The sequence below is a fragment of the Pistacia vera genome, unplaced genomic scaffold (genome assembly GCF_008641045.1).
Source record: "Pistacia vera cultivar Batoury unplaced genomic scaffold, PisVer_v2 Contig437, whole genome shotgun sequence".
NCBI classification, from domain to species: Eukaryota; Viridiplantae; Streptophyta; class Magnoliopsida; order Sapindales; family Anacardiaceae; genus Pistacia; species Pistacia vera.
This window is the reverse complement of record NW_022196265.1, coordinates 775987-789172: the sequence shown is the minus strand read 5'-3', so window position 1 is coordinate 789172 and position 13186 is coordinate 775987. Positions and strand designations below refer to the sequence as shown.

General features: G+C 34.8%; 1 protein-coding gene and 1 pseudogene across 1 annotated transcript; both read right to left on the bottom strand.

Annotated features, from left to right (window-relative positions):
• Positions 1-1542: 1542 nt before the first annotated feature.
• Positions 1543-8637, bottom strand: LOC116144067 (UDP-glycosyltransferase 74B1-like). The gene is made up of 3 exons (XM_031429522.1): positions 8599-8637; positions 2403-3053; positions 1543-2316 (listed from the first exon to the last, which is right to left on the bottom strand). Exons 1-3 carry the CDS (start codon positions 8635-8637, stop codon positions 1579-1581), a joined length of 1428 nt encoding a protein of 475 aa, XP_031285382.1. The 3' UTR covers positions 1543-1578.
• A 1531-nt stretch (positions 8638-10168) lies between these two features.
• LOC116144066 lies at positions 10169-11438 on the bottom strand (annotated as a pseudogene).
• Between the last annotated feature and the right edge of the window lie 1748 nt (positions 11439-13186).

Here is a 13186-nt window from a genome sequence, read left to right as displayed (position 1 = left end):
CATTGGGACCGCGCAGATCCTGTGGGTCTAGAGATGAAGAAATTGAGGTTGAGCCGTTAGTAGACGCTTGAAGAATGGTGTTTTATAATCTAGAAGCTGCTGGAAGCTGATTGATGAGAGTATAGTTTAATTTAGAAGACGTAAGGATGAGTGACTGAGATGGCGATGTTAGTGTGAAATCAGACCATGAAATTCTGTGGCTGTTTCAGCCTCCAATTGTAGTATACTTATTGATGTCCTGTTTGGAATTTGAGAGAGGTGAAATCTGATACAATTCAACTTTAGATAAGATTGGAATTGGATCAATATTTCATGATTTGAATGTTTATAATATATTAGGTGAATTACATTCTGATGAGTTTTAGTTATCCAGGACTCTTTAATTTTTATCTAAATATTACAATGTGTTTTAAATAACAGATTAAGAGCATGGTTATTAGTATCCTACGATATGTAATACGTATCATACAATACGATACGATTCGATAGAGATTGTCAACGATATGTATTAGAGAGTATATCATAAACTTTTCAATACGTTGATATGTATCATGCGATAGATATGTATCTATTCATATCCTTAAAAATATCGATACAAATCAATACAACTTTATTAATTTGACCCAAAGGTTCAAAAAATTTTTTGGGTTGGATTCGGGTCACCCAACCCGGTTTACTAAAATCTACCCAAATTTACTTATTTTGCAAAGAGAAAGTGAAAAAGAAGATGTATTACCTATTTTGCATGATAATAATAACACAAGTAGAGATATAGATATTGACATTGACCTTGGAAATGATATGAATAATTGAGAGGAAATGATATAAATTCTTAATTTTGTGATTAATTTTGATTATGTAATACTATAATTTAAAGTCAACAATACCACAAAATTTATTAATTAATAATGGGGATGAGAAAAAATTTAATATTTTATTAATTTTTTGAAAAAGAGGTATCTTACACTATAATGCCGAAAAATTAGGTTATTGACATACAGCACCATACACAATTTGACACCTGATTAGGAGTAGACGCACTTCACTTACGTATGATAGTAAAACTTTTCTTCTCAAAATGTCAGCTTTGTTGTGTGCAAATATAAATGTTTTTAGTCCATGGCTTTCTAGCTGTACATATGGTATTATTCATGTTTGTTATTCAAGTTCTAGACACTTGAAAAATACTGCCTCTAGAGAACAGGGTAAACCTAATACTTTTTGTTACCATTAACTAGCATTGTTAAATATTATTCACTGGAAAGAAAAGGTATATTATTATTTATTCTTAAGATTTTCTCACAAACACAAAGTGATTAAAATAAGAGCAACAGAAAACAACACCGCAAATGGAAATATGGGGTAATAAATTGCCAATCAATTTAAAATGAAGTAAGAATGTTCTTAGTTCTATACACAAATTCCCCCTTAAATCATTGGATTCTCTAATATAAAAATAGAACAATCAAGAAAATAAATGGCTATACATTATGACACAAATGGGGTTTTATTTCTGGGATAATACTAGCTTACTACAGAGGCATTAATCAAATTGTATTACACCTCATGGCTGTCCAATTACTTTGCTTTCCCATTTGAATGCATCAAACTCTCCACAAATTCATTGATGTTCTTATCAGAGCTCCCTCCTTCGCTAATGGCTTCTTCTGCCGACTTCTTCCACTTACTAGCATTCCTCTTAATTGCTTCGCTTCTCTCCCCTTCCATCACTTCCTTCAAACACTTGACAAATTCTTCTTTCCTCACTATCCCTTTTTCATCCTCCTTAGCTCTAACTCCCACCTCCCAATTTTCCTCCACATACTTGGCGTCAGGCAGCTGATCAGCCCATTGCGGCATGCCCACCATTGGCACGCCGAGGCTCAGCCCTTCAAGCGTCGAGTTCCACCCGCAATGTGTCACGAAGCAACCCACTGCTTCGTGTGCCAACACTTCCAGTTGGTTGCACCATGTCACGACTAGACCCTTTTCTTTTGTGGACTCTGTGAACCCATCTGGCATTTTGTCAGATTGGGATTCTCTGATGACCCAAAGGAAATACAAATTGCTTTCTTTCAATCCCAAAGCAATCTCTTCCATCTGTTTTGTTGTCAGTGAGACCATGCTGCCAAAAGAGATGTACACCACTGATTGCTTTGGCTTTGTTTCCAGCCACTCAATGCACTCTACTCTAAACGGCTTCCACAGACTCGATCCATATCCTCTGTCACCTTTGATCCGCCCGTCCAAGTATGCCGATGGCACCATCGGACCTATCAACTTTCCCGGCCATAGATCTGATACGCTTCTCGCCTCCTGTTCATTTTAAAATATAAAAACAAACACTATCAGATTTCAACCGTATACAAAATTTAATATGATTTATGAGTTAAAAATGATACCTGGCATTCTAATTCTTCAAAAGTATTACACAATATCCAATCAGCCTTCTCCAAGTTCGAGAACTGACTGAGTTTCATGGTTAAATACGCCGGGTAACTTTCTGGAAACCTTACAAAAGTGGGCAAGTCAGAGAAGTTAAACGGAGGCAACCCGGGTATCGACAACGGAGTGTCTTCCGGCTTTACAGGTAGAGTCAATAAGCCATGGTGTATACGACAGAAAATGGCGCAAACAGTAGCTGAATTCGTAAAGAACGCAGCTCCATACAAGCCATGTTGCTTGGCAACATCAAGAGCCCAAGGCAGAAACGAGTCATACACAATGCAAGTAACAGGGGTAGTAGAGTTTTCATATTTTTTAATGAGTTGAGACAAAGTTTTTGAGCCATTTGTAGCAAAAGACTTCAGGAAAAAGTCCTCGTTTTTAGCTTGAGCAAACCCACCTTCATCGAAACCATCGGAGATGGGCTCAACTTGGACTTGCGGTGCACAAATGGACTTGACGGTGTACTGGGTGGTGGCTAATGTAGCCTTCAAGCCTTTAGAGACCAAACGTTTTGCAAATTGAAGAAGAGGATTTATATGGCCTTGGCTTGGATATGGAACCAAAATTACGTGGCTTCTGTATTCCTTCATGACTAATTTTTTTGTCTTTCAATCTCAGTGATGTGAAGCTCCATTGCTACCGTGCATGCCCACCCTCATTTATAGTGGAGATGAAGTAAATTTTTTCCTAATGAGTGAGCGAACGACATTTACCCACCACCCAAGGTTTACCGAATTTACAAGTTTCCACCCATGGATTCTTCTTATCTTTATATTATAAAACGGTTTGATATACAATCAAACTTTTCTATAGTCATAATGGTGAGACTAACTAATTTTATTACTATAAAAAAGTTATAACTTAATAGAAATATCTTTATATTATAAAACCGTTTGATATACGGTAAAATTTTTCTATAGTTGTAATGATGAGATTAATTAATTTTATTACTATAAAGAGATTATAACTTAATAGAGGTATAACTACAAAAATTATAGTTTTGATTTCTTAGTTTTCACCTATGGATTCCATCTTTATATTATAAAACCGTTTGATATAATTGTGTTTGATATAATTGTGAAAGGGTGTTCGAGTCTTTTTATCCAACGCTAATCTTTCTTTTAACTTGTTGAATGTTTGGCCGATTTCTGGCGCCCCCTGACCCCCTCTCACACCCCACCCCACCTAACCACCGCCCACACCCTGGTGGGCAATGCCCCGCGCTCCAGTGACGCAAATATGTGGTTTCCAGGCGCTGCGGCAACAATTAAAGCTGACAATTGAGACGCTGCATTTAGTCAAACATTATTGGAATTTATATTGTGGTATGAGTAGACTTTAAGAAGCAGATTGCTTGATAATTATTGGGGATTTTTTTTTTTTTTTTTTTTTGAAAAGTCATACTTTAATTAGAAAGAGTAATATTATACAGAAACAATTGAAGCCAATTTAGCTGGCAGCTACAAATTTGCAAAGAAATGGTTATTATAATCAAGAAAACATGGTTTTCTGCTTCTGTTGTTTCTATTTTTCGAATCCGTTTCTCTGAAGGGTCTGATACAATCTCACCAGGCCAGACTATTTCCAAAAACAAGACGTTAATCTCTACAAGTGTAATATTTGAACTGGGTTTCTTCACTCCAGGGAACTCTTGCCACTTGTTTGGGTGGTCGTGGTTTGCTAATTTGATGGTTTTGGGACGGAGATGGTGGTGAAGAATAGCAGATTGAGGCAGATATAGGGATGAAGAAAAGGTCGTTGAAATAAATGGAAAGTAATATGGTTATCTTTTAATTCTACGGGTTAAAAAGGTAAATTATTAATTTATTTGTCAAGGGTAATTTGATAATAGCAGTGTTTATACTGAAAAATTGTTAAGATCTGGAATTTACGAAATAATAGGTGAAAACTTGCAGATTGATGGTGGTGTTAATTTAAGGATGGGACCTGGAATATATGAAACCATGGGTGGAAACGTGGATACATGTCGTGTACTCTTCAATTGAAATTATTGAACTTAACCTAACGTCTCCAACTTGATACATAAATGATAAACCATCATTTCAATTCAGAAGATTTCTTCCACGTTTCACCCATTCTTCAATGCCCCTTGTCAAAAGAATTTATAGAGGACAACCCGCTCTGATAGCCAGTCATGGTTCAATCGGTCTAATCAGTCAGATCATGGTTCAATCAGCCTAATCAGTTGGATCATCGGTTGGATTGGTGACATCATCATACATCATAATGACGTCAATACATTTTTAAAAAACATTTTTAAACCACACAATAATATGTTTTCTTTGTTTCCTTATACATGAACCCCTTTTATATCTAACATATTCCTTTTCTGGTTCTCTTTTTAATCCATTTGTACATATGCTTACAAATAAGATCAATCACAGCCCTCCGTTTCAGTATCTTTTTTCCTTTGTTTTTTCCCACATCAACTTTGCTTTTTAGTGTTCTTTTTTAAGATTTCGGTGGTGGTTAAACCAAAGTATATAATGTAGTGGATATGGTTGATGAGATCGATTGATGAAGAAAGAAAGAAAGGCTAACTGCATGAGAAACCAAAGTATATAATCGATTGATCATGCAACATACTGTCGTCATAAGTCCTTATTCCATCAACAAACATACAATAGAAGTAAAACATAAACATTCAAGTACAGAATTCAAATACATTATCTGGATTATCTACATGATAATTTTGGTTAAAGCAATATTGCACATATATAATTTGGATTATCTACATGATGATTTTGGTTAAAGCAATATTGCACATACAAACTTCAAATACATAATTTGGATTATCTACATGATGATAATTTTACTTCTATCAATTTCGTCCCGATCTCACTGGTTCCAAAACCAAACTTCAAATTAAAGGATTATCTACATGATAATTTTGGTTAAAGCAATATTTGATTATCTGGAAAAGAAAAACAAAATTAGGAGCAGGAGCATGGTGAATTCAAATACATAATCTGGAAATACATGCACATACACATAATCTGGAAATACATGCACATACACATTGCTCCAGATAAAGTTTGCAACGAAATCATTATTGATTATTGAAGCTGGATTGAGGAATGGCGTGTTTATTATCTGGATCGAGGAATGGAGCTGTCGTCAACGAATGAAGCTATCGCCGTAGATTTCCAGTGAGGAACGGAGTTGTCGTCGTCGATTTCCGGCGAGGGAGGAAGACGACGTCGTCGATTTCAGAGAGTTCAGATGCGATTTGGGTGGGATTTCAAAGAGAAATCTTCGTAGAGAACAGACAACAGAGACGAAGTTGATAATTTTTCGCAGAGAAGAGAGAAGAAGCTGAGAATTTTTCGTAAGAAACTGAGAGAGACTGAAAGAGAAGAACTGAACGCGATGAGAAGGCTGCGTCGCGTATTAGGTTTAGGGATTTTTAATTGGACCGGTTTATCCGTCGGTCCGGTTGGACCGGCGGTTTGATGAAATTATCCAGTTTTCAAACAGTTTAAAGCGGTCTATTGCATTATAACGGTTTTAAGGTTGACTTAAACCGGACACGTGACCGGTTCCCGGTCCAACCTGTTGGACCGACCGGTCCGGTCCGGCTTTTAAAACAATGACTATTGTCTAGGAAACCAATCACTGAAATTTTCTTTTTGTTTTATTTGGATTTCAAAATAAGTTATTAAAAAATATAGGCAAAATTTATTGAATTTTTAATCAATTTCCTCTCATAAGAAACTATTCAATTACTCGATAATAAAATGCTTAAAAAGTTCATTTATAAATATTCCAAGCAAATACACTCATTTGGACTTTGGAGGGCAAAATGATCAAAATATCTTACTAAATACTAATACACAAATTACTATTGTAAATGCAATTGAAAGAAATATGAAAAATATATATCTACATTTTTTATGAGACAATAATTAATAAAATTAATGTTTAATAAATAATGTTAATATTAAATAAATGAATAATGCAATTGTTGTGTGTGATTTTTCCATCAAACTCGATGAGTTGAGAGGCATTAGATAAACTCATAATCAGCCCGACTCTATCGGTTGTCCGGCCCAGCATACTCTCATCAACAAATAGCTTGACCTAGCACAAGCTAGTCGCGAACAATCTAAATGATCATTTAATCGATTCCCAGATAACTTCATATCCTAGATATTACGAGAGTTATCAGATTAACAGCAATTTCTGCACAATCACAACGCCCAATCGCAAAAATATCGGAGTTATATTTCAAATCAACTATAATCCCTTTATTTTCGCTATTTTCTTTGTACAAACATTGTATATAAACCCTTCAAATGATGAAAAAAGGGTTTAGAAATTTTACATAGAACTATTATTGTAAGCTCCCATAACAAATACAAGAACAATGGACGTAGGCTCGAGAGTTTACCTCGCTGAACCATTTTAAAAATCTCATTGTCAATTACTTTATTGCATTTTATTATTTATCCCCCGCTGATTATCTGTAATCACGTCCACATCTGTTCCTATTCTACCCAGGTCAATCAGATTTCTTTGGTGGGTGCAAATTTTCTAATCGACAACAATGATTTAAAATTTATGTTTCACAAAAATTTTATATTACTAGTAAGGAATAAATATACAAATATAGTACACAAAAAAGGAAACGTTAACAAGGAAATAATAATAATAAAAATAATATTGACATGGGAAAAAATAAGGGAAATTTAAAGAAAATTATCATTATGAGACACAAATAAGGAAAATGTTGTTGCAATACGAAGCAAAAATTGGGAGAATTTAAACAAAAAACATTTGTAGTATATATATATAGGGGCGGATCCAGAAATCTTTATTAGGGTGAGCCAAACAAAAATTTTTAGTTCTAAAATTGAGAGTGGGCCTCAATTTTTTAATATTTGACAATAAAAATTAAGGGTGGGCCAAAGTCAAACTAAATGGAATAATGTATTTAATTTTTGTTTTTTAAAAATTGAGGGTGGGTTCATATCCACTTTGGATCCGCCCTATATATATATATATATACTATAATATATATATATAGATATATATCTATATATATATATAAGAGGAGAGAGAGAGAGAGGTGTGGAATGATGAATTTTTTTTTTTTAAAAAAAAAAAACGTTAATATGGAATGCAAATACAGAGAATTTAACAAATATATATATATTAATATGGTCCACAAATAAGAGAAAAAAAGTATAGTACACAAATAAGAGAAGTTTAACCCAAAAGTATAATAATAAGGAAAATTTAGGAAAAAGTATCAATATGTCCAGGAAAATATAAGAAAGAAATATTAAGGAAAATTAAAAATAATAATAAAATAAGGAAAATGTAAGAAAACATTTTATCATGGGACACAAAAAGGTAATTTTTTAACAAAACAAATAAGGATTAAACAACTAATTTGAATAAAAGGACATAAAATTAAAACATTTAATTTATTATTATTGCCAAAATAATCAAAGGTGATAAAAGGTATGTCATGCTGATTAGGTTTTCCTAATTTTTAATGAATGTTTTATTTTCTATATAACTTTAACTATTACGGGACGTTTGAATCATATAATGTTTTATTATAAGGGTATATTATATTAACGGAAAGAAATATCACCTTGAAGATTACTGGGAATGTTTAGAAAATGTGTTTGGTTGGTTTGAATAAACTGGTGAATAATATGCTTGGTTTGGAGGATAAATGGGTGGGTATATTATATAGATTACTAAATTGCTCTCCTTTTTAAATATTAATATAATAATATTTTTTATTATTATATTTTGAATCATTTCTTTTAACTCTCTACATTTGAAATTTTGCTAAAACACCCCGCTATATAAAACTTTAATTAGTAGCAAAATCAGCCCCACCCACCCCAAACCACTGTCGGTAGCCAGCCACCACCATCGGTCATCATCGATAATCGACGGAATGGTGCACGACTAACCGTATATGGCCGACCGTGCGCTGACAAAGCCGGAAATGGCCATGGATCACAAATCCATGACCGAAATTTTGCTAGATCTATGGCTATTTCACGGCCAGATTTGTGGTCGTTTCACAACCAGATCTTTGGTCGTGAAATGGCCATAGAAAGACTAGATCTGGTCGTTTCTAAGATCCATTTCCAGAAAATGTCTCACCGGCACATGACCGGTCAGATCCAGATAGTCATACACCATTACTGCGACTGACGCCAGTGGCCGGCGGTGGTGAGTCACAACCGGCGATGGTCTTGGGTGGCTAGGGGTATTTTGTTAACTTTTAAACTTTTTTGTGGTTGGGGTGTTTTAGCTAATTCTCAAATGTAGGGGGCTGGGTAATTGTTATTTAGCAGACATTTGAGGGTAATTGTGTTCGAAATGGTTTTTAATTAAGGGCAAAAATGGGTAGAAAAATCAGATTATCCGATAATGTTTTAATAACACCCCCTAACAAGATAATTAAATTATCCCCCACATTACCAACAGTAAACACTGTTTACAATAAAAGATTACTGTAATATTTTATTACTTGTAAACCAAACACAGGAATCTTGCAAAATAAATGAAGATTACCTCCATTATCTTATATACACCCAATCCAAACGGCCCCTTAATGTATAGTTAGTAACATCGATTTAGATAAAACAAAAAAAGCAGTATATAATAAAATTATTAAATTTTAATATAGGATAAGTATAGTTTTCAATATGGTCAGTATGAAACTATAATAAAATAAATATTTATTATTTGGGATTTTGTTTTGAAGATGGGATGGAGATGACCATTCCTATTGAGATAGAAAATCAATTGAATTTCATAACACAAACCAACTTGTTATTTTAACATACAAAACTATAATTTAAAGTCAACAATACCACAAAATTTATTAATTAATAATGGGGATGAGAAAAATTTAATATTTTATTAATTTTTTGAAAAAGAGGTATCTTCACTATAATGCCGAAAAATGGTTATGACATACAGACCATACCAATTTGACACCTGATTAGGAGTAGACGCACTTCACTTACGTATGATAGTAAAACTTTTCTTCTCAAAATGTCAGCTTTGTTGTGTGCAATATAAGTTTTTAGTCCATGGCTTTCTAGCGACATATGGTATTATTCAGTTTGTGATTCAAGTTCTAGACACTTGAAAAATACTGCCTCTAGAGAACAGGGTAAACCTAATACTTTTTGTTACCATTAACTAGCATTGTAAATTATTCACTGGAAAAAAAGGTATATTATTATTTATTCTTAAGATTTTCTCACAAACACAAGTGATTAAAATAGAGCAACAGAAAACAACACCGCAAATGGAAATATGGGGTAATAAATTGCCAATCAATTAAAATGAAGTAAGAATGTTCTTAGTTCTATACACAAATTCCCCCTTAAATCATTGGATTCTCTAATATAAAAATAGAACAATCAAGAAATAAATGGCTATACATTATGACACAAATGGGGTTTATTCTGGGATAATACTAGCTTACTACAGAGGCATTAATCAAATGTATTACACCTCATGGCTGTCAATTACTTTGCTTTCTATTGAATGCATCAAACTCCACAAATTCATTGATGTTCTTATCAGAGTCCCTCCTTCGCTAATGGCTTCTTCTGGCCGACTTCTCCATTACTAGCATTCCTCTTAATTGCTTCGCTTCTCTCCCTTCATCACTTCCTTCAAACAATTGACAAATTCTTTTTCCTCACTATCCTTTTCACCTCCTTAGCTCTAACTCCACCTCCCAATTTTCCTCCACATACTTGGCGTCAGGCAGCTGATCAGCCATTGCGGCATGCCCACCATTGGCACGCCGAGGCTCAGCCCTTCAAGCGTCGAGTTCCACCCGCAATGTGTCACGAAGCAACCCACTGCTTCGTGTGCCAACACTTCCAGTGGTTGCACCATGTACGACAGACATTTTCTTTTGTGGACTCTGTGAACCCACCTGGCATTTGTCAGATTGGGATTCTCTGATGACCCAAAGGAAATACAAATTGCTTTCTTTCAATCCCAAAGCAATCTCTTCCATCTGTTTTTGTTGTCAGTGAGACCATGCTCCAAAAGAGATGTACACACTGATTGCTTTGGCTTTGTTTCCAGCCACTCAATGCACTCTTCTCTAAACGGCTTACAGACTCGATCCATATCCTCTGTCACCTTTGATCCGCCCGTCCAAGTATGCCGATGGCATCGGACCTATCAACTTCCCCGGCCATAGATCTGATACGTTCTCGCCTCCTTCATTTTAACATATAAAAACAAACACTATCAGATTTCAACCGTATACAAAATTTAATATGATTTATGAGTTAAAATGATAACTGGCATTCTAATTCTTCAAAAGTATTACACATATCCAATCAGCCTTCTCCAAGTTCGAGAACTGACTGAGTTTCATGGTTAAATACGCGGGTAACTTTCTGGAAACTACAAAAGTGGGAAGTCAGAGAAGTTAAACGGAGGCAACCCGGGTATCGACAACGGAGTGTCTCCGGCTTTACAGGTAGAGTCAATAAGCCATGGTGTATACGACAGAAAATGGCGCAAACAGTAGCTGAATTCGTAAAGAACGCAGCTCCATACAAGCCTGTTGCTTGGCAACATCAAGAGCCCAAGGCAGAAACGAGTCATACACAATGCAAGTAACAGGGGTAGTAGAGTTTTCATATTTTAATGAGTTGAGACAAAGTTTTTGAGCCATTTGTAGCAAAAGACTTCAGGAAAAAGTCTCGTTTTTAGCTTGAGCAAACCCCTTCATCGAAACATCGGAGATGGGCTCAACTTGGACTTGCGGTGCACAAATGGATTGACGGTGTACTGGGTGGGGGCTAATGTAGCTTCAAGCCTTTAGAGACCAAACGTTTTGCAAATTGAAGAAGAGGATTTATATGGCCTTGGCTTGGATATGGAACCAAAATTACGTGGCTTCTGTATTCCTTCATGACTAATTTTTTGTCTTCAATCTCAGTGATGTGAAGCTCCATTGCTACCGGCATGCCCACCCTCATTTAGTGGAGATGAAGTAAATTTTTCCTAATGAGTGAGCGAACGACATTTACCCACCACCCAAGGTTTACCGAATTTACAAGTTTCCACCATGGATTCTTCTTATTTATATTATAAAACGTTTGATATACAATCAAACTTTTCTATAGTCATAATGGTGAGACTAACTAATTTTATTATATAAAAAAGTTATAACTTAATAGAAAATCTTTAATTATAAAACCGTTTGATATACGGTAAAATTTTTCTATAGTTGTAATGATGAGATTAATTAATTTTATTACTATAAGAGATTATAACTTAATAGAGGTATAACTACAAAAATTATAGTTTGTATTTCTAGTTTTCACCTATGGATTCCATCTATATTATAAAAACCGTTTGATATAATGTGTTTGATATAATTGTGAAAGGGTGTTCGAGTCTTTTTATCCAACGCTAATCTTTCTTTTAACTTGTTGAATGTTTGGCCGATTTCTGGCGCCCCCTGACCCTCTCTCCACCCCACCCCACTAACCACGCCCACACCCTGGTGGGCAATGCCCCGCGCTCCAGTGACGCAAATATGTGGTTCCAGGCGCTGCGGCAACAATTAAAGCTGACAATTGAGACGCTGCATTTAGTCAAACATTATTGGAATTTTATTTGGTATGAGTAGACTTTAAGAAGCAGATTGCTTGATAATTTTGGGTTTTTTTTTTTTTTTTGAAAAGTCATACTTAATTAGAAAGAGTAATATTATACAGAAACAATTGAAGCCAATTTAGCTGGCAGCTACAAATTTGCAAGAAATGGTTTTATAATCAGAAAACATGGTTTTCTGCTTTTGTTTTTCTATTTTTCGAATCCGTTTCTGAAGGGTCTGATACAATCTCACCAGGCCAGACTATTTCCAAAAACAAGACGTTAATCTCTACAAGTGTAATATTTGAACTGGGTTTTCTTCACTCCAGGGAACTCTTGCCACTTGTTTGGGTGTCGTGGTTTGCTAATTTGATGGTTTGGGACGGAGATGGTGGTGAAGAAAGCAGATGAGGCAGATATAGGGATGAAGAAAAGGTCGTTGAAATAAATGGAAAGTATATGGTTATCTTTTAATTCTACGGGTTAAAAAGGTAAATTATTAATTTATTTGTCAAGGGTAATTTGATAATAGCAGTGTTTATACTGAAAAATGTTAAGATTGGAATTTACGAAATAATAGGTGAAAACTTGCAGATTGAGGTGGTGTTAATTTAAGGATGGGACTGGAATATAGAAACCATGGGTGGAAACGTGGATACATGTCGTGTACTCTTCATTGAAATATTGAACTTAACTAACGTCTCCAACTTGATACATAAATGATAAACCATCATTTCAATTCAGAAGATTTCTTCCAGTTTCACCCATTCTTCAATGCCCCTTGTCAAAGAATTTATAGAGGACAACCCGCCTTGATAGCCAGTCATGGTTCAATCGGTCTAATCAGTCAGATCATGGTTCAATAGCCTAATCATGGACATCGGTTGGATTGGTGACATCATCATACATAATGACGTAATACATTTTTAAAAAACATTTTTAAACCACACAATAATATGTTTTCTTTGTTTCCTTATACATGAACCCCTTTTATATCTAACATATTCCTTTTCTGGTTCTCTTTTTAATCATTTGTACATATGCTTAAAATAAGATCAATCACAGCCCTCCGTTTCAGTATCTTTTTTCCTTTGTTTTTTCC